We start from the raw sequence: 25,601 nt of genomic DNA, 5'->3' as shown, positions 1-25,601 counted from the left end.
CACAGCGCCCGATGATTTACAGAGCACAAAAAAATCCAGGAAATAGATGTCATTTTGAATTTATCAGACAGGCTGCTTGTATCAATTTGTGTTGCACTTGTTTTTGTAAAAACCATCTCAGATCCTGCTGCTTGTTTGGCTGCAGCGACACACACACACACACACACAGACACACACTCTCTCTGTCAGTGAACGCCTCTCCGAGCCTCCAAAATGTCCCATCGTTTTCACAAAACCACCACTGCTTCGCTCTTTTTTCACTTGAATTTATTAACAGAAATTTATTAACATTTAATATGCAGGAATGAGACCTTCTGTGAATACATGGCACAATCATATTATATACATTCTTTGAGGAGACAGTGCACAAACATGGTGGAGGGAGGGGGTAAATACAGGAATCTTAAAATGACCCTTCAGTGGGCTCTGACTGACGTGAGCCGAGTGAGAAACACTGACTTTTTTTAAGTTAAAAATGTTTTTTTTATAAAGAAACATGGCTATTACCAAGAAACAAAACGTAATACTACTGTTTTGTCGCACATCAATTTCTATATACAAACTAGGGACAGGTAATTCACACAAACCAGGGGGAGAAATCTACCACAGTGCTAGGCGGGAGCCATTTTTTAACTCTGTATTTGTAACAATATACATAATTCCCATGTAACACAACAATTACATGTGCAGCTGATCACCCCGTTTTATTTTGAAGAAACTAAATCAGAGCGAACCTGTGTTTGTTCCTCTCTTTAGCTTATAATGCTTTTAAAGCTCATTGCACATTTTTCCCCCACAGACGTTTGTGTCTTAGTAGAATGCCTGTATGAATGTGTGTTAATAGGTGAGATTAATGCAGCCTCTCTGTGGCGGCGCCTCTTCCACTCGTCCTTCTACAAAGTTCAGTGTCCTGTCAAGTAGTCCTGGGTGGAGTCCGAAGCGAAGGAGTCGGCGTCCTCGTTATCCGAGTCTTCGCTGCTGTCGTCAGCGGCGGGCTCGCCGGACAGGGCGATGCGTGCGTAGTCGTCGGTGTCGATAGACTTGCAGAAGTGAATGGCGTATTTCAGCTTCTCCTCCAGCACCTGTTTACACGAGTACCTGGGCAGCTTCAGCAGGAAGAAACACGTGTAGGACTCTGGCAGGAAGTGGTCGGGGGGGTTGTACTTATCCAGCACCTGAGGACGGACAGGATGTTATTAGGTCTCTGGATGGATGGATACTTCTGTGTTAAGAGGCTTCGCCGTTTATGAATGACAGGTTGTGGGTTTCTGTGCTGAACTATTTCCTGGATGGCTGCAGTGACATGAGGTCTCCACTGGTTGCCTGGCAACCTCAGTGATGACAGCAAGTCACTGTTCCCAGCTCATGACCTGCTGTAAAACCACTAATTGTTGTTTTTGTACAGATTAAACTCATTCGTCGTACTCTCAGCAAGAAAAGCGTATTTCCTAACAAGGGATTTTTAGCAGGATTCACTAAATTAGACTTTTTACCTTTTTAATCCCACATAGAATTCTGTTTAATTCAGATTTAACGATTACACAAGCCAAGGTATGAACGTATCAGCAACCAATTAGATGAAATGTTTTTGTAAAATCCATTATGAGACAATGAGCATTGTAGCTACTGTAGCTAGCAGCACTGATGGTGTTTGCCACGTGTCTGATGGTGCTGACTGGCACAACAAACCAGTTTTAGTTTGGAAGTGCACACAATTAGATACTGAAACACTTTATAGCTCGCATTTCTGCCTAAAGCAGGCAAGAGAAAGTACATTTTGTGAGGCTTTTAAATACTTAAGTTTTTATTTTTAGACTGAATTAAGTGCTTTCAATGACTTTTCAAGAGCGGCAGTCAGACTTCTTACCTGCACAACAAAATCCCGCCCACGGAAGTCAGCGATGGTGCGAGGCAGGCGTGTGCGACCCCAGACGAACCTCAGGAAAAGCGACCTCTCCGTGTTGGAGAAGGACTCCATCACCTCCCAGAACCACTGGATGAGCGGAGACGTCGGCTCCACTCCTTTGTAAGTGGCCACCGACTTCAGCAGGTGGAGAGGGATGTCCGGGCTTCCGCACACCTGAGGAGGGGAAACGTTTACTGTCAAACCAGCCGGACACCTGAGGACAGGGGCAATGTCGCAAGCTTATAACCCGCTCTCACTGACCATAGTTTCCAGTTCGTAACCAGTGAAGAGCGACAGCAAGGGAACTGGAACTACTCGAGCCATCCCCTCACGCACGGCAGAGACCTGCTCATCAAACTCATGGAGCCTGAAGAGTGGAGGACAAAAAAACAGAAAAGTTAACACAAACACACCTTGGACCGTGTAAATTTTCTTCATTGGGTTGATTTCGTCACCTGTAGTTAATCGCCAGGCGGACGTATTCGGCGCGGTTCTCCAGGGTGATGTGGGAGTACTTGGAGCTGAGCTGGATGTCCTGGCCGCTGGCGTTGGGCACTGTGAAGGGAAGAGTCATGGCCTCGAACTCCTCAGCGGTGGCCTCGTTGTCCCGGATGTACATCAAACCAGGAATAAAATCCTTATCAACCTGGGAGATACAGAGCAGATCACGGCTTAATATTCAGAACTCCATCCATTTGTCTCTACACAACCTCTAATGCATTCATCTATTTGATATGTATTTAAGCGCACTTGTGCTCACAACACAGCTCCGGTGAGCTTCACAGTCATCCACTTTTTCTCGAGTCTTGTGCTGGATTCATTTCCCGTCCAACCTTTCTGATATCTCAAGGGCAAAACCGTGAAACAAGAGCAGCTTTGTGAAGGAAAAGGGTCTTTTTTTTCTCCACTCCAGTATTCTTCCCAAAGACCGCTCAGGAGCTCATGATCACAGCGTGAGGGCAGGAGTGGGCTCACACTCTCTCTCAAACAAAAGCTGAGATTGTGGCTCACATCTTTTTACTAACATTAATTATAGATTTTAACCTTTCTGAAGAGCAGGTACAGTATCAGTTCACAGACATGTTTCTTACTGAGCTCAGGGGAGCAGGAAGCTGACAGGCTTAAAGTTTAATCCCAAAAGGAATGTATAGGAATGTGTTCTTTCTGCAGGTTATAATGCAGATCATAAGGGTTTGAAATGTTATGTAACACTGTATGTGACATAAGAGAGACATGCCTTTTTGTAGCTGGAGGGCGGAGATGTTAGTTTAAATATTAATGTTAATATAATTAGGGTGAAGTTGAATGTGAAGGTACAGAGTAAAACAAATGTATGACACCGAGCTGCTCGTCATTTAACGGTAAGCCTCATGCCAGAACATTTTCATGCTCTTATTCTAAAACGTCACGAGGTTTGTTGATTTCAGATTCACCAAACTCTCTTAACGGCACAAACTCAATGCAAATTGCTCGTTTCAGTCTGTTCATGAGTAGGTGCACTTTCGTGAGATGAGATTATTAGCATAATTGACACCCCGAAATTGCTCTATGAGGATATCTGTTCCGCTCTGTTTGTGGGCGAGTTTCAAAAATGTCACCCAGGAGTAACAAGAAAAAGAAAAAAAAGATAATTTCATAGTACAGACCTTCATGTCCTGCTGTCAGAAATCAGCTGATGAAAACATTAAAAATTCACAAGTGTCAGCAGCCCTACAGGAGACCCAAAACTCTCAATGGCACATAAAGACAGGATGGTTTGACATGGAGTTAGCTGCTAAAAACATCTCAATAAAGCGGTGAGAGCAAAGACCAAAATAAGACAAAACCATTTCTGTAACCTGAGTGTCGAAGCACAGCTTATTACAGGCTTCTCTTTAACATCAGTAGACCACAGATAGATGTTGTTGCTAATGCTGGGACCAGAAGGAGTCACGGTAACGATCTCAGATTTGGAGTTATTGAACTGAACTTAATTAAAGAGAAGTCAGTATTATGTCATAGAAGTTGTTCCTCTGAACAGAGACCACCAGCATGAAAACCCTGATGTCCCAACTGTTACAATACATGCAAATAATAAAGATTTTTTGTCAAAAAAAAGCCTGTGCATTGAATAATATTTTCTGCACGAGTGCACAGACTCTTCAGTTTGTCATAATTACACTTAAAATTAATCTCATATTAAGGCAATCTAACTCTTAAATTAATGTTTAGTGTTTTTACTGCTCTGGGGAATATCAGTTCATGCCTCATTCAAAGGGTCTGGACCACTAATGAATTTTGTTTGCACTAAAAATTATATGAGAAAATTGGTGAACAGGTTCTCTTAAATCACTTGAGAGCAAATCTGTTTGGACGAGAGGCCCAGTGTTTGATTAAGTTCTATTTTCACACTCAATCACCAGCAGTGTGTGTTGCGCATACACACTGAGGGCCCCGCGGTGTACGTACCTCACTGAGGTCAGCGATGGTCAGGTTCATGCCTGCCAGCTGTTTCCACACCGGCTCTGCCAGGTTCAGACTAAGAGGGCTTCCGGTCCGGATTGCAATGCCCAAGAGCACTCCTGCAGACACAGCGAGGCGGAGCGCATTACGCACAAGATCAGACCTGAACAAGCATCACTGTGCTCAACAAAATGCAGTAAAACAGCAGGAATATTTAGATGAAGTGAAGCAAGCTGAACAGTTCAACCAGGTGTTATCAGCGAAAATGCACTTGAAGCGTTTTGTACATTTTCAAAATAAATATGCATATTTCCAGTTTTTGTTTATCTAGGATTAACACCCCAGAAGACCTCACTGGGAGATTAAGTGGATTATACCTAGGAAGCGGAACATGCTCATGTGAAGAGGGGACTTGGCTGCGGGGTTGAGCAGGAAACAGTCCCTGTTGGCGCCCGACTCGTCGCGGCCGTTGGGGGTGACGATGAGCAGCGGAGTCAAGGCGTTCTGCAGCTCCTCGCACATTTCGGCAATGGACTCGCTGTAACCGCCACCGCAGTCGTCCACGGACTCCCCTGAGAAAATAAAACATCCAGGGTGAGGAAATGTGCACGTTCCCCGTGTTGTCGATACTTGAACGTTGCTTTTAAAGGATGATACGTCAGAGACATTTGGGCGAGGGCTGGACATGACAGCGCAGCACCTACCAACAAATTTGACCTTCCACACTCGGTGAGGGAGCAGCAGGCTGTCTGGGCTGAACGAGCTCATTTTGGCACACATCTGACCAAACACAGACTTTGTTCCGTCGGGCCCTGCCAGACCCCCTTTGCTACGGGAACGCTTCACCTGCAGGGTGAAGAAGACAAAAAAAAAGATTGTTTCTGTCTGGTGCTTAATAACTTCCTGCTAGATAGTGAGGAAGTAGTGATAGGCATGAATTCCTGGATATGACAGCTCTCTGCACCACAGATACAAGTACAGCCGGAGCTATGTGGGGGGGCTTGTGTGGAGAGGCAGCGGCCCAAACCGAGCCTCTATGTGGAGTAAAGTACAAAACTCAGTCCAGGAACTCCTGCAGACAGGCTGGAGCAGAAATCACACACACCACAGAAAAATCCCCTTATGAAAGACATCACATGTAATGCTCAGGAGCCTGTCTGGAACACAGCCTCCCAGTGAGCGGAGGAGGAGGGGGGAGGAACTACAGTAGGGGGAGCAGGAGACTTGAAGAAAGATCAAAGTGATTGTGAAACAGACTGTGCATGCAGATGTTAAAACTGTGAGCCGATTGCAGGTTTTTTCTACTGTACCTGTATCCTGTTGAGCTCCACCACAGGTCCGTGCTGTCTGTCCCTCACCATCGTGGCTTGAACCACCTTCCTGAAAGCTGCTTCCTGTTCAGACAAAATACATTTTCTCCTGTTTTTGTGCCAAGCAGACATCCAGTATTACACTGTTGAATTTTGGCTGTTTCCATTTTGTATTTTTTGGTGATTCAAATTCATGCTACAGTATCTCACCTTCCCCTGGGAGATGAGGATGCCCCTGAGTGTGTCGAAGCCCACTGAGGGTCCGTGGCCTGTCTGACCCAGTCGACCCTCCAGGTCGAACATGGGTATACACGGGCAGAAGAGCTCTGAGATGTGATGCAGCAGCAGCAGCCTGTTCCTCAGGGCCATGATGGGGATCTCCTGCAGGTGGTTGTACTCCATGGGCACCTTCAACACACCACACAGACAGTCAGGTTGACAGCATGAATGGCTGTTAAAGGTCTGCGAGCGACTTTGTTTTGATGAGGTTTCTGTCTGCAAAGCTTTACTGCCATCTACTGGAACATGTGGACAGATAACTCATTTTCCATTATACAAAGAATTAAACTTTCTTTTCCTTCCTGTTGGATCCAGAGCAGTACCTGTGCAGGCAGTTTGCCGGCATTGGTGGGCTTGCTGGTGGACCAGGCGAGGGTGTGAGCAGAACCACATGCCACCCTGTTGATTTTCTTGCCCTGCAGCGCAGCCACCAGCCGTGGCCTCTGGATGGCGTTAGTGGTCCCGTCTCCAAGTTGGCCTTCATCGTTGTCGCCCCATGTGTACACTTCTCCTGAGCCAAACACAACAGCAAAGCTCTCTGTGAAATCCAACCCTACTTAGCTGAACTGTTGGGGCTCAATGGTACCAACTGGCAAGATGGCAAAGAGGACTTGTACAATAAACTGATCTGGAATAAACCGACAAACACATTGGTGGGAGACCATATACAAAAAAACATAGCATAGGATCATAGCATAAGATGGTCAATCCTACCATCCTCTGTGCAGCACACACAGTGCAGTGAGCCCGTGGCGATGGCGATGACCTTCTTCCCCTGCAGCCCCTGAACCTGTCTGGGCCGTCGAACGTGGTCGTCAGAGCCGTGGCCCAGCCGGTGATAGTCCCCTTTCCCCCTAGGAATAACAGATACATACACAACTGAGCCATGTCACCTCTAACAACAACAGTGACACATCTACTCTGTACTGTACTGTACGTACCACGTGTACACAGCCCCAGACTTAGTGAGAGCCACAGAAAACTGAGAGCCGCACTCCACTTTGACCACGCCGAGGCCGGTGAGAGAGTCAATCTGAGAGCAAGAAATCGATTCATCGGTCATTTGATAGACAAATTATGAAAAACACACCAGATCTCTTCGATTATGTCATTCATCCCACCACAAAGCACGGACAGTGTGCCCAAATGAGCCCCCAAACAGCTTCCAGACAGAAATATAAATGAGTTTATGTGCTGATCAGTCAGTCTTCTGTTCGAGATGATTTTTATGGACAAACATGGTGACACTTAATGTTAAGGTACACATACTCATTACTATACTCTAGGGGCTTATTAACATAAATATTCTTAGCATATTGGCTATATTAGTCATAAAAAAGTTTAATTATTAATGCCTTACTATGCCTGACCATATTCCAAAATTACTAGGTCATTAACAAAGACTTTTCCATCAATAACCTCCTAAATACTCTGTATTGATAGTAAGTAAGGAAGTTGCTGTATATAAATTTCTGTCTTAATAACCTAACCCTTAATAACCCCTGACCCCCAGAATAAGGCATTAATAAGTACTGTATAATGACTAATAAACAGCCAATATGCTATATGTGAGATTCTTAATCATTTAAAATTTTGTATGTCTTACACAAACCAGATATGACATGTTAATTAGTGAGCATTGATGGTGCGCGTAGGCGACTTTTTTTTATCTTTGGAATGAGCCAGGATAAATTTTTCCTGTAGTTTTTTGCTAACTGCTAAGCTAAGATAAGCTAACCGTCTCCTGGCTGTAGCTTCAAGTTTAACTTAAGAAAGGTATCGATTTTCTCACCAGCTCAAAGCAAGAAAGTGAGCGAGTCCATTTCTCAAAATGTCAAACTATACCTTGACCTCTACCTAGGCCCACGTTTTTAAGCTAGCAGCTTGTATGTTGGACATAATAATTGTGGCTACTGATCTTACAAGAAACAGAAAACTCATCTGAAGCTTAGCTTGTAGTTTTCAGCCGACCCTGCTCTCTTCCCGTGTGAAATAGCAGAAGAGAGAAATAAAATGTGATGCCTCTGCTGACCTCCAGTGCACTCTGCTGTGTAAACTGCCTTACCTTCATGGGGATTTTGCAGCCATCGCTGCCTCCTCGGCCCAATTTGCCGTAGTCCCCGTCTCCCCAAGACCAGACCATGTCATCGTCTGTTAGACACAGTGTCTGGGCGTCCCCGCTGCCGCACGCCACATCAATGACCCTGTGACCCTGTAGTGCGTCCACCTGGATAAACCATACAGACACCAACATCAGCTTTATCTCACTGTGACTGTGTGGGAAACCTTGTCGGGGTGAGTCAGAGTAAACTGTTTGATTTCTGTCCAAACATTTCATGTTTTGTTTCAGCCTCTTCCGTGTACTGACAAACCTTGAGTGCACTGCATGTATACAGCACAGTGTTTTGAGTCGTGTGAGAAACTGAGCTCAATGACCACTGACCAGCTTGGGTTTGAGCTGGTCCTCACTGTCTCCATGACCCAGACGTCCGTAGCGACCTTTTCCCCAGGTGAAGAGCTCTCCACTGGCAGTGATGCAGGCGCTGTGTGCCCCTCCGGCTGCGATATCCACCACTTCCACTCCCCTCAGGGACTCAATCACACGAGGACGGTCACAAGGACTAAAGTCAGGAGGAGTCACAGTTACTATAAAAACACTTTACACTGTTTTAATCCTTAATTCTTACAGTGACATGGTTTGTATTAACACTGTGTGTGTCTGGATTGGGTCTCGACCTTCTGTTCCCATGGCCGAGTTTTCCATCCTCAGCCTCTCCCCACGAGTAGACTTCTCCCTCAGAGGACAGCGCCAGGCAGTGCTTCCCTCCAGAGTTTACAGCCACTTTCCTGATGAAGACGTGTTGGATGGACTCCAGTAAAGTGGGAGTGGACACAGACTCTGTGCCTCCAATACCCAATCTGCCCCCAGCTCCATATCCTGTTGCATACAGCTGAGGATCAAGACAACATATTTTAGTCTGACAATATTACATTTTCCTGGAAGTCATCCGATTGACATCGTTGAGCAATACTCTTGCCAGAATGAGCTACAGCCAGAGAGGTTGCAGTGTGCAGCCTGCACAGGTGTGTTAAATACCTTTCCATCGGCAGTGACAGCAAACAGAGTCTGCTCCCCGCCGATAAGCTGCACTGGCCGCAGGGTGGCGAGCGCTTCTGTGGGAGTGGGCACTTTGACCTTTGCTCCCTCAATGCCCCCCAGCTGACCTCTGTGGTTGTGGCCCCAGCCGTAGATGGTACCGCTCCCCCCGGCGGAGAGGGTCCAGTCGTCTGGTCGGCGGTTCATCCACTGTACAAGCTGCTCGTCGTGCTCGCGCTTGAACAAGTCGTGACTCTCGTGGAGGCCGTTCATGCTCTCGTGATCGGCCATAAGCTCGCGTACTTTCTTTGTCACCTTCAAAGGGGATAGGAATTATTGTAGGAAAGGGATTAAGAACACACTCGTGTCAAAGTGTGATGAAGAAAAGTGAAGGCTGGCACAGACAGCACAGCCCGGCACACTCACCTCATCCAGGAAGGGTCTTGGTAGAGAGGTCCTCTTGTCTAGAGCCACAGCGACTCTGGAGGCTGTGCAGTATCTGCGGAACCAGGCCCACTTATGGGTCTCGGCACAGCAGGGTAAGGTATCCAGCTCAAGATCGCAGGCTAGAGCAACCAAGACCTAAAAAAAAAGAAGTTAAAATTAGCCTCTGGGAGAAAACTGCATCTAATAATCTGTATAAAACCAACACACTCAACTCTTGGTGCCATTGTGTTGGTAAGGAAACAACTGTGAGCACACCTTGAAAAATGGACTATGAAGCAGCTGCTTCCCTCCCCTGACAATGGGGTCCTCGTACTCATACTGCCTCTGCAGAGCCTCTGGTAGCCCCTTCACTAAAGCGGCCAGCGCACTGCCTGTGAAACTCTGCAAGAAAACAGACCAAATAGACCATGATTAATCGATTAAGTGTATCAATCACTTCTAAAAATAAAAGCTACATTTTACTTAATAGGGGCTTTGCTCTCCATTCAATATCCCTGCTTTTGTTCATTTTAGTCATTGTTACAGTTCTCAAAGAATTACACAAAGCATAAGAGAAAAGCACAGCCCCGTAGTAGTTGGTGTATGAGGTGAAGGACAGAAAAAATAGCTGTTGGAGTGGAAAGCAAACTCTGTATGGAAAGGTGCAACTGAGGGGAAGAAAATCTAATCAAACAAACAAACAGTGACAAATTCCGCCATACATTATCGATAACAATTGAAGAGACCAGCTCATACAATTAATATGACCAGAGCGCTGCCATTGATCAGTTATCTCATGCATGTCTCTCAGCTACACACGAGTATTACAACAACAAATTCACGTACCAGAGCAACAAGAATCACAGTTTAATACTGTATATCTGCCTGAGCTGTACATGGCGAGATGTGACCAGATATGAAATGAACACTGAGAAGTCAATTATAAAAGACAAGGTTGCATCAAAATTGGTTTGGATGACACACTTGGGTGAAATATGTGCAACATTAATGTGTGATAAATAGTATAACAGTAACAACAGCCATGTAACTACAGTAGTTATAACACACACCATGGTAATTATTCAATAAAAGCTCATTTACATGAAGTCATAAAGTAAAGCCGTCTACTCACCATAGAGCGAGCCTCGCCTTCACTGTCCCCCAGCAGCCTGTTTATGTTGATGGACTGACCGTACTCTGTGGTCAGGAGTTTTCGTAGTCTCTGCAGAGCCCACATCCTGTGTCCCGCAGCTGGAAACGACATAAAATACAACATGAATATATTTTTAATCTCTAACAAATCAACCACACTCAGACATTAAAAAAGACAAAACCCTGCTTTTATTTGGACTGTTGTAACGCCTACACGTGGTGAAGCAGGACAATCATACTCTACCTAACGCACTCAGCTGGGCACAAGCAGCGAGGGAAGCAGCCAGCCGAGGCACAATGCTCCTGTTGGAGGCAAAGTTGAGCCTGAAGTCCAGCAGACAGGTGACCAAGTCCATAGAGGGGCAGGACAGGATACAGCGATCTGACAGCAAGTCTTTGGGACCTGAGGAAGAAGACACAGAGAAGGCTCAGTGTCAGGCAGCCTCTATGTGCAACATAAATATCTGGTTTATTTATGCTAATGTTCAGAGGGTGGTTTTACTGGTCACTGCATGCAGTCTTACATCTGGTGACAAAACTCACCAGCAGCAGGCATGATGGGGTAGACGGTGAAGCGCCAGCCCCAGCCGTTGACAGAGCCGTCGCTGGTGAATTTCCATTTGAGTTCATCTCCTGGGATCCTTAACTCGCTGGACCAGTCAGACCACTCCCGGCCTGAAACACACACGGCATGCAGCCACATTCAGTTTTGATTCATTTGCATACACTCTGCAGTCTCGATTACACGTCCTGCCTCTCATCACCTGATCTGACAGAGACAATCCGATTGGCGCCGTCCATGATTGTTAACGGGTCGTGGCGTCTCTCAGTTGAACACTGTCGGTCAAACTCGATCCTGAGGCCCTCAGCACCTGCAAGAGGAAATGAGAGATGTTGTCTACATCCAAGAGGAAAGTCATAATGAGCAAGGCTGAAAATTGTTTTGCTCATTCAAGTTTAACCAGAGTCTCACTTAGAATCACACAGAATCCCCCCTTTTCTCTTTTTACCTGGGATCTTCACAGTACCACTGGTGGAGGTGTCGTCAGTGTACGGATGGCTGCTCTCTACAACAACCGGCTGGGAGGACAGACGGCCGCTCTGTGAGTCTGTGGCAACGTCCTCCAACTCAGTGACACACAACTCCAGCAGCATGTCAGCAACCTGCCCGCCAGAGACCAGAAGAAGTCAAACGTTACGTCCTTTAAATCACAAAGCCTACACGAGGTCAAAAAACAGAAAACAGTTAATCACCTGTGGATAAGCTGTCCCCATGCCTGACAGCACAGCCGACAGCACCTCCTTGCCCTTCTCCCCAGAGCGACAGGAAACTGCCAGTTTGAGCAGGTCCACCATTACACGTGTGTCATCAGGCACAAGCAGACTTGTGAACTCATCGAGGTACTGAGGCTCTGGACCGACCACTTTACTCTGGCTCTCAGAGTCCTGAAGATGAACAACAAACAATTAGGTACATGTGGCTGCAGTTCACGGCTTCACCAAACACATACGCTCAGCTGCACAGACTCGCCTCTTTAGTCTTGGTCATGGTTTCAGCTATGATGCTGGCCGCTCCGGGGTCGTCAGTGACGGGGATGAAAGGACGTGAGGAGGCACCAGAGGCGGAGGGAGTCATAGCTGATGATGGAGTGACGGCTTCTTCTGATGAGGGAACCTGCTCACACAGAGAAACAAACATGGTAGGGCCATGTTCACACAATTTCATATTATTCTAAATTGCCAATGACTTTTTCAGTACATTTAGACATTGAGACAGTAGGAAGTACTGAATTCAAAGAAACCTTATTTCTTTAAAATACAATTATGTAGGTTTAAAGAAAATAAACAAAACCACCAAAATGCTTTTGTGATGATTTCTCCTCAAGTTGTCTGCCGGGTTGACAAGAATAAAATATGCAAGTAGCAGCAAAAAGGTAAAAAAAAATGCAATTTGCACAAATTCATGTTCGTACTTCCCATCTAGTTTTCATGTTCTGTGCATGACGCTGAACGTTTTTAAAAGTAAAGTAATATTTTCAAACTCCTTTTTGATACTACTTATGGTCTGGACTTTTTCTGCAATAGCCTTTCAATGCATTAAAAGCAGAAAGAGGGTGGTTTTACTGTGAAGCAGCCACAGTGAATGCATGTTTCTCACCACAGTTAGTGCTCACCACAATCATTTATCAAACAAACACCTACAATACAAACCACAGTCATTTTCTGCTTCTTTCAGTCGTGTTAGCGTGTTAAATTACTCTTGCTGCTTCCACCAGTAACAGGTGTCACCAAATCAACCAGGACTGAGATTTTAAGGATTTTAACTTCCTGACCCAGAAGTTGTGGAAGAAAACTTTGCATTGTAATTATGATCAAACAGCACTGTGCGAGTGTCTGTTTTTTCCAAGTTGGACCCAAATATAGTTTGCTGATGGTTGCATCTACACACCTGGTCATTATGGGAAAAAATGCAGTTTGCCTGGTTACTGTTTTACAGCAAATCAGCACAAAATGCAGTCGAGGCAGCGTTTTGATGACAAAAAAAGCCAACCAGCATGGGAACACCCCCACTGACGGCTATTAATTATCAAGTGTTTCATAGGCAGGGTTGGTGTTTATAAATTAAAGTCATCCTAAATATATTGTGTTCCTCACCTCTCCCTTCTTGTCTTGCCAGGGATTGGGACTGACTCGTTCCTCAGCCTCAGGCAGGACAGGAGGACCTTCTTCATCACTCACGCTGGATGAGGAAGAGGAGTCTGATGGGGGAACAGGTGAGCTGGAAGGACACTCTGCTGGCAGAATCATGCTGGCTGGCATCAGAGCACCGACCACTGCATCCCTGGGGGGACACACAGCACATCCTGTCAACAGTAATACCGACTAATGACAATTATCAGTGCCAGTCAGCAGATTTAATTATTTAGAGGTCATACACACTTTTAGCTCATCCTGTTCAGATTCATGCCTCAGCACGGCGTCACTCACCTCGAGTTTGTAAATGTAGCAATTGGGATTTTAACTGATGATAAACATGATGACCTGAATCTATGCATGGCTGTCCTGATAGAGATGTAGACAATTTAAAGGTTTTACTGATCTGGATCAAAGCCCAGATACATGTAGCATCCAGCTACGTTATCGCCTTGTTGATCCTGCCTTCTCGGCCAATGTTCCTCTGACTGTCCAACAATCAAAACTTAAAGAAGTTATTAGAATGCAATTCTGCTTTGTCCGTCTTATATGCACAGCTATTCTGTGCTTCGTTTCTGCTACCCAAACATTTTACTGATATCTGTGTGCATTACATGTGATTTTGTCATATTTGTCATGTGCTTTTTATTTAAGGGCTGAGATCGTAGCACAACATGAAATACTGAGCAATGAGGGTTCTTAGCCTGACTTGATCTGGTTGTCTTGCAGTTACATGGTGTGCATCATAGTCTTCTGACCCACCAGGAGAGGATGTGTAGACAACATACCTGGCATACATGATTTGCAGGGCTGACAGCACGTGAGACAGAGCCTGCTGTTTGGCCAAGTTGCCATCCAGACTGAGGAGGATCTTGGCCAGCGAGGGTCGATTAGGCTTCACGTTGCTCTGCCCGCTCATCTTGTTGTTCACGGCTGATGAGTCACTGTCTGACTGGACGCCTGCGGTGTACAACACAAAAACAATGAGACACACTGTCATTGATGCGAAGAACCCTAAACCAGCAAGTATCAACAGATTCAGCTCTACAGTTCTGGACCTGGAGTTCCGTAAGAAACTGTACCTCTCCAGAAAAGTAACTCCAACAGCCATGTAGACATGCAGCTTGATAAATACAGGCCTTGATTTGTTGATGATAGAAGAGCTCCCCCTTGTGGGTAATGTACAGTCTGCTAAACATAAATGAGTGCGTCTCTGAGAAACTCATAAGCTGTTTTAAGAGCAGCTTCATGTCTAAAAAAACAAACATTACAACCCCAACATCAGGACTGACGAAAACTGGGTAGGTGGGTTGGATTTAAGGCTGCAAGGGAAAGGGTGATTACCCAAATAGGATGCTCCAAGGGAGTCCCTGGCCGTCTGGAAAAGAACTGGCTCGTGAACTGAGGGTGTGGTCACATCCACGGTGGTCCAGGACACGCTGTGGGAGGAGCCACAGGCCACTCGGGTGATCTTCTGTCCCTCGAGACCCTGCACCAGAGTGGGCTTCCTGTTAACTGTGGTGGTGCCGTTGCCCTGCTGCCCGTGGTCATTGTCACCCCACGCATACACCTGGCAAAGAAACACAACACCACCATTGGATTTTCCATACTGCTAAACTAAAAAATGCTACACACCACGACTAAAGAAACGCCACACATGAAAAACGTAAAGGCACCGCTCCAAGCACTCAATCTTAACAAGCTCTTCAAGCTGTCAAATATTGAGTAGCTGCCTCTCATCATTGGAAGTGATGTGCTAACATTATTAAATTTGTTCTGAGGGAAGATATTATACAAGATGAAATAAACTGCGTAACAGCAAAGGTCAGAGGCGCCTGGAAAAGTAGAGGGAGAGTCGATAAATAAACTCTGACTATAGGAGGAGAAATTCACCTCTGGAACAGTGCCATGGCAGTAAATGAGCAGAGTGCCCGAACTGTGTGCTTTGGTTTATAATGCACTGATGGTAGAGGCCAGTACAAACCTGTCCTGTGTCTGTAACAGCCAAACAGTGCAGTGCCCCAACTGCAACGTGGACAATCTTTTTGCCCCTCAGGCCTTCCACCATCTGGGGTTTCCGCACATGAACATCGGTGCCATGGCCCAATCGGAAATAGTCGCCTTTGCCCCTGTTTGGAAACGCAAACAGTGAACAACCACTGGAAAGAAAAAGGACAAATGATGAATGATCTAATACTGTGATTTAATCATTTGCCCGTCTTACCATGTCCACACAACTCCAGATTTTGTAAGAGCCAAGGAGAACTGTGCTCCACATTCGATTTGGCAGACTCCCTGCCCGTTGAGCCTCTCTATGTTCTGGGGGATGTTGCAGCCCTCGCTGCCTCCGCGACCCAGCTTCCCAAAATCCCCATCACCCCAGGAGAACACCAACCCTGACGAAAATAAACACACACATTAGCAACTACAAACTGAAACACATCTATCTAGGCCAAATGAAATTTGTGGACTTTTTTGTGGAGTCTTAATTGTTATTTTGCGTCTAAACTCCACATGGTACCTTTAAGTACATTGACAGAAATACCTTCATCAGTGAGGGCCAGCGTTTGAGCATCCCTGCTTCCACAAGCCACCTGGATAACACGGTGTCCCAGAAGCACTTTTACCTAGATGACAATGACAAAGGCACAGCAAGTGTTCATTACACATTTCATAATGTTCATGGCTTCACAGCAGCAAAACATCATAAACAAATCAAATTCTACACATGGTACAGTCTGTTACTAGGTCTAAATAACTGTCTTTCTAAAGGGCACCTGATGATATCTCTGTCATAAAGTCTCTTGCCATTACTTTGCCCATCACTAACTTTAAATCCAAAATATGTATGTTGTATATGTATGTATTTCTGCATTAAAATGTCTAAACACAAATAGACCTTGTATATTTTGTGGAGTTGTGTACTTAACATTATCCCAAATGTTCCCAACAACGTTCAAACCCAGAGAAGTTCGTAATTTCAAGGATTCAAGGTAGTGGTGCGTTTCATGCAGCCACTCTATTGTTTACCACGGTTTGTACTGCTCACTATTAATGAAGCACAATTACTAATTTTCTTCTGTGATGGTGTTTGTTTAACGAGGACAACTCCTCCCATGATCCCACTCTACTTCACGACATCGTCAAAATCTTTTGTTACCGTTTCAATAGAAAAACCCGTAACAGCAGAAATTACACACTGTGCATTAAAGCCAGTGTCCATTTAAAATAAAGAAAGGGGTGAGTTAGGTGACATAGACGCACCAGTTTAGGCCTCAGCTGAGTAGTGTTGTCTCCATGTCCTAGGCGGCCATATTCCCCCAGACCCCAGCTGTACAGCTCCCCACTGGAGGTGATTGCCGCGCTGTGAGAGCTGCCACAGGCGATGTCACGGATGCGCTTGGTCTTCAGTGCCTCAATTAAACGAGGCTTGTCACAGTTCCTAAGACAGAAAATCATGCTTTCCTTTAATCACATCAATCGGACAACTTGTCCACAGCGCTGAGATGCAGAATAAATAAAAATAACTTTTGGTTTAACAATTCCCATTGTGAACAAAAATAACTTAAGATCTGTGCAAGATAACGTACATTCTGCTGAAGTGGCCCAGTTTGCCGTCATCTCCCTCTCCCCAGGAGAAGACCTTCCCGTCCACGGTCAGAGCCATGGCGTGACGCCCCCCAGAGTGCACAGCAACCTTCTTCACCACGTAGTTACTGAGTGCAGTGATCTGACGGGGGATTGGGATGGTCCCGCTGGACAGGCCCAGGCCTAACCTGCCATTAGTGGCCTCTCCACACGCATAGATCTTCCCCTCGACCGTCACTGCAACAGCAACACAGTGGTTACTTACTGCAAATGTGAATCTTATATAAGCACATAAACAAAATATCTATTTCCCACCTGCAAAGAGGCTTTTGGAACCACCGGCCACTTGAACCACATTGAGGGCAGAGAGTGTTTCAGAGAAGGAGGGCACCTTGATCTGTGAAGGACACAAAGATTAGAGAGTGCAGCAGACATGTCTGCTTCCATCTACTGTACATTCTCTATCACCACCAGTGGGCTATGAAAGTGTTTGACACGTCCTCAAATGTGCTTATTATACATAAAGTGCAAACTGCTGCACCATCACTAGACGGTGCAAGACGGTGCCTGTGTTGTAGATGATGTACTGGTGTCAAATGTGGAAAGCATTTACCTAATTACTGTACTTAACTACAGTTTTGAGGACTTGTACTTCTTTGAATATTTTGCTAGCTATTTACTTTAGTACATTTTAAAATGTACTAAATGTACATTTACTCCACTACATTTACCTAAAAGCTCTAGTTACTTGTAACTTTCCAGGTGAAGATTTTGCATTCCCAAAACAGCAGGCTTTATATTTAAAATGACCTCCACCTTGACCAGCTAGAACATCTAAATACTTCATACATGTTTATGCAGCAGTGATAAGAATCTTATTACTTAATGCAGAATAATAAACAACTCTTATAGGGGACATCTTGCTGCATAACGAGTACTTTTACTTTTGTACTCAAGTACAGTTAGCAACTAATAATTTCATACAAAGCAAAGGATCTAAATACTCTTCCATCACTGACTGGGACAGTAGCAGCAAATATCATAACTGGCATCTAGCTAGGAAAACACATTTTAATTCATATGCAAGGAAAGAGGATCAAATACACTCTAAGCTGCACCTTAGAACCCTTGAGTCCTCCCAGCTGGTCCTTGTCATTCAGCCCCCAGACAAACACTTTGGTCCTGATGGTGGCTGCAGACTCCAGTCCTGATGACTTCTTCCGAGCAAGGCTAAAGGACATACACACACAGTGAGAACTTTGACATGAATCAACTTCATCTTCATTTGAATATCCTCGTCTTCACTGTTTGTAAATCTATTCAGCTCTACATTCTCAATTTACTTGTTTACTTATCAACCTCCTAAAATCGAGTTTGAAATAAAGATGCGCAGATTGGTCTGTATCAGTAGAAACCCACAGCCAGATTCATGTTTGCTGGAAAACGTCCACAACACGCATAGTCCTTCAGCACTGAAATTCTTATTCCTCGGCCGGCCATACCTCCCAGTGGCCGTTTTGTCATCATCCTCTTCTTCATTGTCTGACGCCAGGAAAGGGACTGTGGCCAGGTCTTCATCCTCTGCTCTGATGCGCCCAACGATAGCAAGTCCATGAATCTTGCAGTCAATACCAGAGCTGCGGCACTGCTTGATTGCAATCTCGATATATCTGTGATACTGGGGGCAAACACATCATTCCAGTTAATACAGGGTTATTTTTTTAAGGCAAAAAAAAATTCATGATTAGAAGTTGATGTCTTCAGCTAACCAACCTCAGTACAGTCACTAAGGAGAAGGACAGTGGTGTCCGTGGGATTGATGTTGATTGTCTTCAGCTCAATCAAGTTATTCAAAGAGCTTCCGCCTGTGTATCAAGAAAAAACATTATTCATGATGATAAAAGACACTTAAAAACATGAAAATGTCACAAACACCCTGCTGTTTATACTAGAGGAACTATTTGAAGACCAAACCGTGGATTATAAATGCAGAATACAATTGTCTCATGGTAACAATACAAAGCATCTGTCTATACGTAGAGAAATATAATGTTGGTAAATGTTCAAAAGAACCCACATAACCCACCTGACACCACCACCAGTGAGGGCATGTAGCTGCTGTCCGCTGGGTCCACTATCATCTTCAACCTGTGCACAAGAACGTCTGGGAAGAGCTCGAGACGAATCCAGTGCTGCAGTGGAAGGAATGACAGAACCTGTCAGGTAATGCATTACGCTTTAATATGGCCAAACCAAAACGGCTGTCATCCATCTTATTGGAATATGCAATTCAATCTCCTGCCTTTCCCTGCGAGCCAGAGGACTGCCAACACTGATCACTGCAGTCAATGAGGCGTGAGGCCTGGTTAACGGAGGATGACACGTTGAGGCTCTTGACAGCACGAGACCAATCGTCAATCAGCATCCCTCGCTGGCTGCTGTGATGCTTCTTGAGCTGTTTTCCTGAGCGGCCGCAGAACGCTGGAGACTGGCCTGATCGCACGGAAGATGAACAACAGGTGTTACACACATGCCGACAAACAGAAACACCACGGATACTATCTTGATGAATGTGACACCTACCGGGCTCGTTGATTCTGCCAAAGGAATGCCTGGTGTTGTGTTTGCGGGTCTTGAAGCAGTTTTCACAGAAGTCGAAGTCGTCACAGTTCCTGCATTTGAACCTGGCGCCGTTTATGGGGAACATCTGGCAGCCGTCACACCTGCGGACAAAACCAGTTGCTATTTCAAAAACATACTGAGATATATAGTTAATTGGGCAGCCAGAAACCTTAAACATATCAATACCTCACTCCAGGGTGAACACTGGGCACCAGTTCCATTTCAGACAACAAGCCAGTCCAGTGGGACTGCTGAGGGAAGTCTACTATCACATCCTTTCCATTGGCGCTGAAAGCTGAAACAAACCATGTGGATCCATTAGTGCAGGAAACAGTGGATTGAGATAAGGAGGTGTTTGTTCAGATTATAAATAGAATCAAAATTTGAGAAGAGACTCAACTGAAAGGCTGCAGAGAATGACGTACCTTTCACAACCCCAACACTCCTGTGAGTGACGGAGCCCCATTTGTACTTTGGTGTGGTGACTGTGGGCTTCACCCTCACTTTGTCACCAATCTTTATATGAGAAGGAGAACTTTGTGGTGGGAATCCTGAAAAAAAACAAATAATGCCCCAACACATGTCAAAGGATGAAGAGAAGACATGCTGCCAAGGTTTTCACAGAACGGCTAACTTCTCATTACAAGCATCAGGTCACGTTAAAAGCCAAAGTTTACCAAGTAGCTCGATGTGGATGTAGCGGACCCAGTACGTTCCTCCTTTCTGCTGCCAGTCACACTGCACATTTAGGTCATGAAGTCCGTCTCTGTCCAGCTTGATCACTTTCCCAACATCCCCGTCATACACTTCCTCGTACGTTCTGCAGCACTTCACCATCATTCCCACCTGCAGAGAAGTCACTGATCCATCACACTTCTGTCACATTTCCTCAAGGCGCTTTTAGAAACTTGAAAAGGCCGCTGCTCTCACCTGAATGTTCTCTCTCACGTACACAGCATAGTCATCGTTGCTTTGAAAATCTGATCTCTTCTTAAACGTCTGGCTCTCAGTCACCACTGCACCTGGAGGCTAATGTCACACAAAGCTATTATTAATCATGTCATAAGGGCAGTTTGGCAGGCTGAGTAGCAGGTGACTCAGTGTATTATTCAGTGGATTTATAGCAGAAATAAGAGGGTAATGTACCACAGAGAATGTCGGCTCAGCCTCCTCCAGCTCCTCCAGGACCTCCTCATCAGAGTATTCATCCGACACGGTGTCGGCATCTGACAGCTCTGTGACGTGAATGTCTGGATGGTCCAGCAGCCAGCCCACCAGAGCCTCAACACCTGATGTACATGCTCAGTTACTCTCCAGAAGTAGATCGCAGTGTTATATCACAAATACAGCAGACACACTGCTGCAGTGACAGATACAGAGTTTTAGCTGCAGCACTAACAAAGTGGCAAAGTGTCATGTGAAACAATACCTGGGACACCAGAAGCACTGCCTGTAGTACCAGAAAGCGACTTCAAGGCAAACTCGATGTTTTTCCGCGGGAACCCCATCTCCATAAGCTGGAGGACTATGGGTAAGGGAGGGACAGGGGAGGTCTTCTGCTTCTTCTGCTTGGGAGGTCGGACATGTTGTATGGTGACAGGCGTGGTGGCCTCGCTGGAGCTGCTCTCCTCAAACAGTGGAGAGGATGGGTGGGCGGATTCCACAGCCAGGTACTGACACACAGCCAGAGCTGCAGCCTACATGTACAGCCATGCACAGATAACAGAGGTCAAACCCAACACACCAGCCTGATGAATGCAACATTAACGCTGCCACTTAATGCCGGGTTACTGAAGAGAGGTCTACTGACTCACCTCCATCTCTTGCCTGTCAAAAATGGCTTTGATGGGGGAGGGCTGAGTGGCAGCAGACAGCAGCTGCTGCAGGAGGATCAATGGAGGTAAGGGGCCCTCAGGGGACAAGTCTCCCACATCAGGAGATGAAACCACTGGATCTTCTGCAAACAAAAAGAGGAAAACAAACAAACAAACAAAAGGGAGGCCAAACAGAACAGATAAATAACAGCAAAATGGTGTTTCGAAGTTCTGTTCAGAAAAGAATGCTTCTCTAAACTTTTACATCCACCCACATGCCATGCACAAGAGTGCAAGGTAAGCTGACCAGACACTGCTGAATTTGTCCTCCCACACACAGTAGCCGCTGTGCTGTATCAAAAGAATTTGGACTAATTGTGCAAACACAGCTCTTCATGAACAAACGTCCAGCCAGTCCACCCAGGAGGAGCCACGATGGTGCCCCAAAGCAGCAGAAAGTTTGGGAGGTCACTGCAATTAATTAGACCAAATAATACTTTCTCAATCTCATAAAAATGCTCAGGCTCGTTGTAATTGCAGTGAGTCTACAATTACAAAATAGGAAGAAAGAAAGTAAAAGAAATGGCTAAATATAACTGAAGGTTTAGTCCATCCTGTGACCGCCACATAGAAAACAGCATACAGTACATAGATTTTCTTATTGAAGCTCTACAGCGCTAAAGTGGACTCAACAGCAGTCGTTTGCCATAAAGACTATCCCGACCAACTCTCCACTCTTCCACTTTCAAGACTGAGAAACTCAAGCCTCATCAGGATGAGGTCTTACCACTGGGGTTGGGTCCTAGGTCGATGACTGCCGGCTGGGAGAGGATTTGCCTGAGTTTGTCCTGATGAGAGAGCAGGGCCCGTGCTGCCTTTAAAATATAGAGCCTCAGCTGCTGGCACCTCAGCAAATGGATGTCAACCTGGTCAGCTGGAAACACAACAGCTTTGATTAAATCCACTGGACCAGACCTCAGGCTCTGAACACTAAATCAAAGCATCCCCCACAGAATGAAACCTTTGGTCATGTCATTACTTGCAAAAGAAGAAATCAGACAAGGTATCATTTATCATAAGACCAAAGTCATGCATCCTGCCAGGGCACTTAATCTAAATGCAGTCAGTGATTTATTTTATATGATGTTAATGAGTCATATGTGAGGATATGTGAGTCTATGTTTGTGTTGTGTCTCTCAGCACCTGTAAGTCCTCTACTAAGAGACTTCTTCAAGCGTTGTTTCTCCAGTTTGCTTCCAGCCAGGCTGACCAGCTGAGCCCAGACTGCCAGCATGGGCTCAGTGAAAGGCAGGTTCTGCACACTGAAGGTTACTCCAGCCAGCTGAAAAATGACAACAAATGGAGAAAATCAGTATTTTATTGTCTGACGAACTTGTTTAAAGTAGAAGTAGTGCTAATGTGCCAATTGTATCTACACTCATGAGCATCTAAACACTTCCATACCGGTTTGAGATGGCTGAGCAAGCAAACCCTGCAGGTCCTCATCTCATGAAACTGGACGGTGATGCGTCCTTTTGGGGTAATGCGAGTGACAGTTCCTTCCCCATACTCCTCATGAATAACTTGGCCTCCTAGTCTGAGACGCCCATCAATTCCTCCAATGACTGCCAACACTGCCATCAGACTGCCCACCCTCGGACCCTCTGATTCAGGAAAATACTCCTCCAGAAAACACTGAAACCAAGAGGGGACATTTACATTTTGTTAGAAATTATTTGCCTGAATGACAGCATAACGATGAGTTAGCATTGTAGCTAATAATTGAATCCTTAATACTGCACTAATTCTTACTGCTTCTGACTGGCAGCCTGCCATAACATCTCCAATGGAACTCAGCTGAGTGTTGATGTAATCATTTATCATGCTGTTCCACTGGCCAAGAGAGTGCAGAGTGCGCAGGACAGAAACAATCTCCTCAGCCAGCGTGCTGCTGTGAGTGGCTGTAAGAGAGGCCTGAGGACGGGACTTCCTCCTTCGCAGGGAACCCTCTGTGTGGAGGAAGCAGACATTTAAACTTTAAAAACAAAACAAACATCGGATTTCCAGCAAGAGCTGGAGTATGACTCCTTGACATACCTCTGAGAAGTGGCAGGTCTGAGGAGCAGGTGCTTAGTAGACTTCCCAAGAAGTTGAACAACTTCTCCACCAGGAACTTCATGTCCTGAGAGCGCTCCGTCTTGTCCCATGACGGCAAGACTGCCTGCAGGAGACGTAGCGCCAGAATCTGGAAGCACAGACGGTGCACAAGACAAGTGTTACTGTTGGTTTGCGTCCTGAAGTGTTTGGAAAATAACAAAAAACTTATAAATCAGCCTCCCAAAACTATATGCAAGTCTGCTTCTCTGAGGTTCTTCCTCATTATATTTTCCTACAGATCCTCTATAACAAAATTTGTCAAAAAGTATTCAGAAAAATGAATCATCAACAGCACGAGCAGCACAGTTCATATACAATTACAATTATCCCACCTGTCTCTGCAGAGTGATGGCATTGAAGGACTGGTGACCCTCAACAATTCGAATGAGCAGGCTAATCCACGCAGAGGAGCTGAGCGTGCTGCACATCTGAGGCATGAGAGCGATGCTGCGTATGAAGCCCAGCGTACACCAGCTCCTGTGCTGCTCCCGAGAGACCAGCCTTTGTGAGTGACAGCCTGACAACAAAGATGGGTCCACTTAGATAAAACCCAACAACCTGTCTTGCAAAAAACATAAAATGCTCTGTATCAATATGATGGTTCAGTTACCTGTCTTGTCATTAGCTCCACTTTCCACGAGCATCCTCAGTAGTCCACAGAGGGTCCGTGTAGCATCTGTTTGCAGCACCTCTGCATAGATGCCAGCTGATAGAGATAGTGTCTTCAATAGGTTGACTGTGCTGGTTAGCATCATAGCTGTTGGGTGGCTGCTCTTCTCCATCAGCTCACCTTCTGTCACAGTGAGAGGAGATTGCAAACGTCATTATTTGAACCTCACATCGTACTTGCAGCTCTGGTGGTTATGTACAGAAGCAGTATTGTGAACTGACCCGTGTCATCCTCCGTGTCTGAATCCTCAGTAGGGGGCTGGGCAGCTGGTGGTGGCTCGGCCAGTTTAAGGTCATATTTGCCCTCTTTGCCCATCCTGTAAGAGTTGGTGCTGCTAGTATCCCACTGGACCCTGATCCAGCCGTCCTCGCCCAGCTCCCCAATGACCCGCCCGAGACCTGGTGCTGGTCCGTCCTGGAGAGAGCAAGCACAGGGTCAAATACTAAACACCAGACTTTTTCTTCCCTGCTTTAGTTATTAATTATAAAGCAGTAAATCAACTGGACCACCAGGTACCTGATCTCCCCATTTCCAGTCGACTCCTCTCATAACCCTGGTGCCTATCTTCATCATGGCAGCCAGCTCAGGGCCGGAGGCAGGTAATGGGGCAGGAGTAGCCTCCTTTCTCGACTCCTCCAGTACTGTGGCTGAGCCTCCAAGTGCACATAAACTCAAGTCCTCCTCACTGCTGTCTGTGCTGGGCCCTGGATATAGAACAACAGAGACCTCAAATACCCCCATCCATAAATGTGTACAGATGCCCTTCTGCTGCTATTCTGGGTTGCACGTACTTGAGTGGACAGTACTCACCTATGAGCCGGAGTATACTCTGTGTGAGGGCCAGTATGCCAGAATTTAACAAGAGACTGAGGCTGTTGGACCCATGTTTCAGGGACAGCATGTGTATCATAGACAGAAGGAAGCGGGCTTGCGGAATGGTGCCAAGACTTGGTCCTGCCGGGTTCTCATTGGTGATGGTCTGCAAGGGTACAGGCTGCACACCTGCTTATGAAAACAGGTGGTCAATTAGTTAGTTTGTGTGTATAACAGGTCTAAAATGGTATTAAACTAGTACCACTTTAGCTTTCTGAGATGACACAGCCAGACCAAGCCACTCACCGAGCTCTTTGAAGCGGGCGCTGGCCTCGAGCAGGATGTTGCGAACATTATGGATGGCCCAGGAATATAATTTGCCGAAGGTCACCTCCAAAAGCATGCGGTTGAAAGGAGGGATCAAATCCACGTCCTTCAGGCAGTCAGACAGAGGCTCTCTGAAAAGGACAGTTGAAAGATTAGAAGGCCTACTAGCTGAGCACAACACTATGGCTAAACCCCATCATTACATCATTAGTGTTGTTGTTGTTTTTTTTTTTTGCTTTAGCAGTCTCACAAAATCACATGATGATGTTCAGTGAATGATCATATTTCACTACAATAACAATAG

General features: G+C 45.7%; 1 protein-coding gene across 2 annotated transcripts in view; it reads right to left on the bottom strand.

The window, feature by feature from the left end:
- Positions 1 to 739: 739 nt before the first annotated feature.
- The window catches only part of herc2 (HECT and RLD domain containing E3 ubiquitin protein ligase 2), a 40,242-nt gene continuing 15,380 nt past the window's right edge, over positions 740 to 25,601 (bottom strand). For both annotated transcript variants that reach the window (XM_041934567.1, XM_041934568.1), the window contains exons 34-91: positions 25,277 to 25,428; positions 24,968 to 25,159; positions 24,674 to 24,861; positions 24,379 to 24,571; positions 24,098 to 24,280; positions 23,820 to 24,004; positions 23,428 to 23,575; positions 23,143 to 23,339; positions 22,795 to 23,025; positions 22,534 to 22,672; positions 22,118 to 22,264; positions 21,331 to 21,473; positions 20,946 to 21,213; positions 20,663 to 20,805; positions 20,447 to 20,545; positions 20,194 to 20,362; positions 19,942 to 20,067; positions 19,703 to 19,811; positions 19,478 to 19,617; positions 19,197 to 19,387; positions 18,981 to 19,086; positions 18,668 to 18,759; positions 18,397 to 18,572; positions 18,013 to 18,124; positions 17,210 to 17,291; positions 16,897 to 17,131; positions 16,571 to 16,748; positions 15,852 to 15,933; positions 15,531 to 15,702; positions 15,291 to 15,435; positions 14,651 to 14,876; positions 14,095 to 14,266; positions 13,268 to 13,454; positions 12,144 to 12,287; positions 11,867 to 12,058; positions 11,623 to 11,776; positions 11,377 to 11,484; positions 11,156 to 11,287; positions 10,857 to 11,015; positions 10,593 to 10,711; positions 9,737 to 9,862; positions 9,461 to 9,616; positions 9,035 to 9,349; positions 8,674 to 8,888; positions 8,381 to 8,558; positions 8,003 to 8,164; positions 6,879 to 6,970; positions 6,652 to 6,791; positions 6,261 to 6,448; positions 5,869 to 6,066; positions 5,659 to 5,742; positions 5,053 to 5,194; positions 4,726 to 4,920; positions 4,355 to 4,467; positions 2,362 to 2,552; positions 2,168 to 2,273; positions 1,868 to 2,080; positions 740 to 1,175 (exon numbers count right to left, since the gene is read on the bottom strand). In XM_041934567.1, coding sequence (XP_041790501.1) covers positions 903 to 1,175; positions 1,868 to 2,080; positions 2,168 to 2,273; positions 2,362 to 2,552; positions 4,355 to 4,467; positions 4,726 to 4,920; positions 5,053 to 5,194; positions 5,659 to 5,742; positions 5,869 to 6,066; positions 6,261 to 6,448; positions 6,652 to 6,791; positions 6,879 to 6,970; positions 8,003 to 8,164; positions 8,381 to 8,558; positions 8,674 to 8,888; positions 9,035 to 9,349; positions 9,461 to 9,616; positions 9,737 to 9,862; positions 10,593 to 10,711; positions 10,857 to 11,015; positions 11,156 to 11,287; positions 11,377 to 11,484; positions 11,623 to 11,776; positions 11,867 to 12,058; positions 12,144 to 12,287; positions 13,268 to 13,454; positions 14,095 to 14,266; positions 14,651 to 14,876; positions 15,291 to 15,435; positions 15,531 to 15,702; positions 15,852 to 15,933; positions 16,571 to 16,748; positions 16,897 to 17,131; positions 17,210 to 17,291; positions 18,013 to 18,124; positions 18,397 to 18,572; positions 18,668 to 18,759; positions 18,981 to 19,086; positions 19,197 to 19,387; positions 19,478 to 19,617; positions 19,703 to 19,811; positions 19,942 to 20,067; positions 20,194 to 20,362; positions 20,447 to 20,545; positions 20,663 to 20,805; positions 20,946 to 21,213; positions 21,331 to 21,473; positions 22,118 to 22,264; positions 22,534 to 22,672; positions 22,795 to 23,025; positions 23,143 to 23,339; positions 23,428 to 23,575; positions 23,820 to 24,004; positions 24,098 to 24,280; positions 24,379 to 24,571; positions 24,674 to 24,861; positions 24,968 to 25,159; positions 25,277 to 25,428 — 9,403 coding nt within the window. In that variant the 3' untranslated portion in view covers positions 740 to 902. The remainder of the gene's footprint in view (positions 1,176 to 1,867; positions 2,081 to 2,167; positions 2,274 to 2,361; positions 2,553 to 4,354; positions 4,468 to 4,725; positions 4,921 to 5,052; positions 5,195 to 5,658; positions 5,743 to 5,868; positions 6,067 to 6,260; positions 6,449 to 6,651; positions 6,792 to 6,878; positions 6,971 to 8,002; positions 8,165 to 8,380; positions 8,559 to 8,673; positions 8,889 to 9,034; positions 9,350 to 9,460; positions 9,617 to 9,736; positions 9,863 to 10,592; positions 10,712 to 10,856; positions 11,016 to 11,155; positions 11,288 to 11,376; positions 11,485 to 11,622; positions 11,777 to 11,866; positions 12,059 to 12,143; positions 12,288 to 13,267; positions 13,455 to 14,094; positions 14,267 to 14,650; positions 14,877 to 15,290; positions 15,436 to 15,530; positions 15,703 to 15,851; positions 15,934 to 16,570; positions 16,749 to 16,896; positions 17,132 to 17,209; positions 17,292 to 18,012; positions 18,125 to 18,396; positions 18,573 to 18,667; positions 18,760 to 18,980; positions 19,087 to 19,196; positions 19,388 to 19,477; positions 19,618 to 19,702; positions 19,812 to 19,941; positions 20,068 to 20,193; positions 20,363 to 20,446; positions 20,546 to 20,662; positions 20,806 to 20,945; positions 21,214 to 21,330; positions 21,474 to 22,117; positions 22,265 to 22,533; positions 22,673 to 22,794; positions 23,026 to 23,142; positions 23,340 to 23,427; positions 23,576 to 23,819; positions 24,005 to 24,097; positions 24,281 to 24,378; positions 24,572 to 24,673; positions 24,862 to 24,967; positions 25,160 to 25,276; positions 25,429 to 25,601) is intronic.

The sequence above is a fragment of the Chelmon rostratus genome, chromosome 4, assembly GCF_017976325.1.
Source record: "Chelmon rostratus isolate fCheRos1 chromosome 4, fCheRos1.pri, whole genome shotgun sequence".
NCBI classification, from domain to species: domain Eukaryota; kingdom Metazoa; phylum Chordata; class Actinopteri; order Chaetodontiformes; family Chaetodontidae; genus Chelmon; species Chelmon rostratus.
The sequence above is the reverse complement of the archived record's forward strand: the minus strand, read 5'-3'. Positions and strand labels throughout refer to the sequence as shown.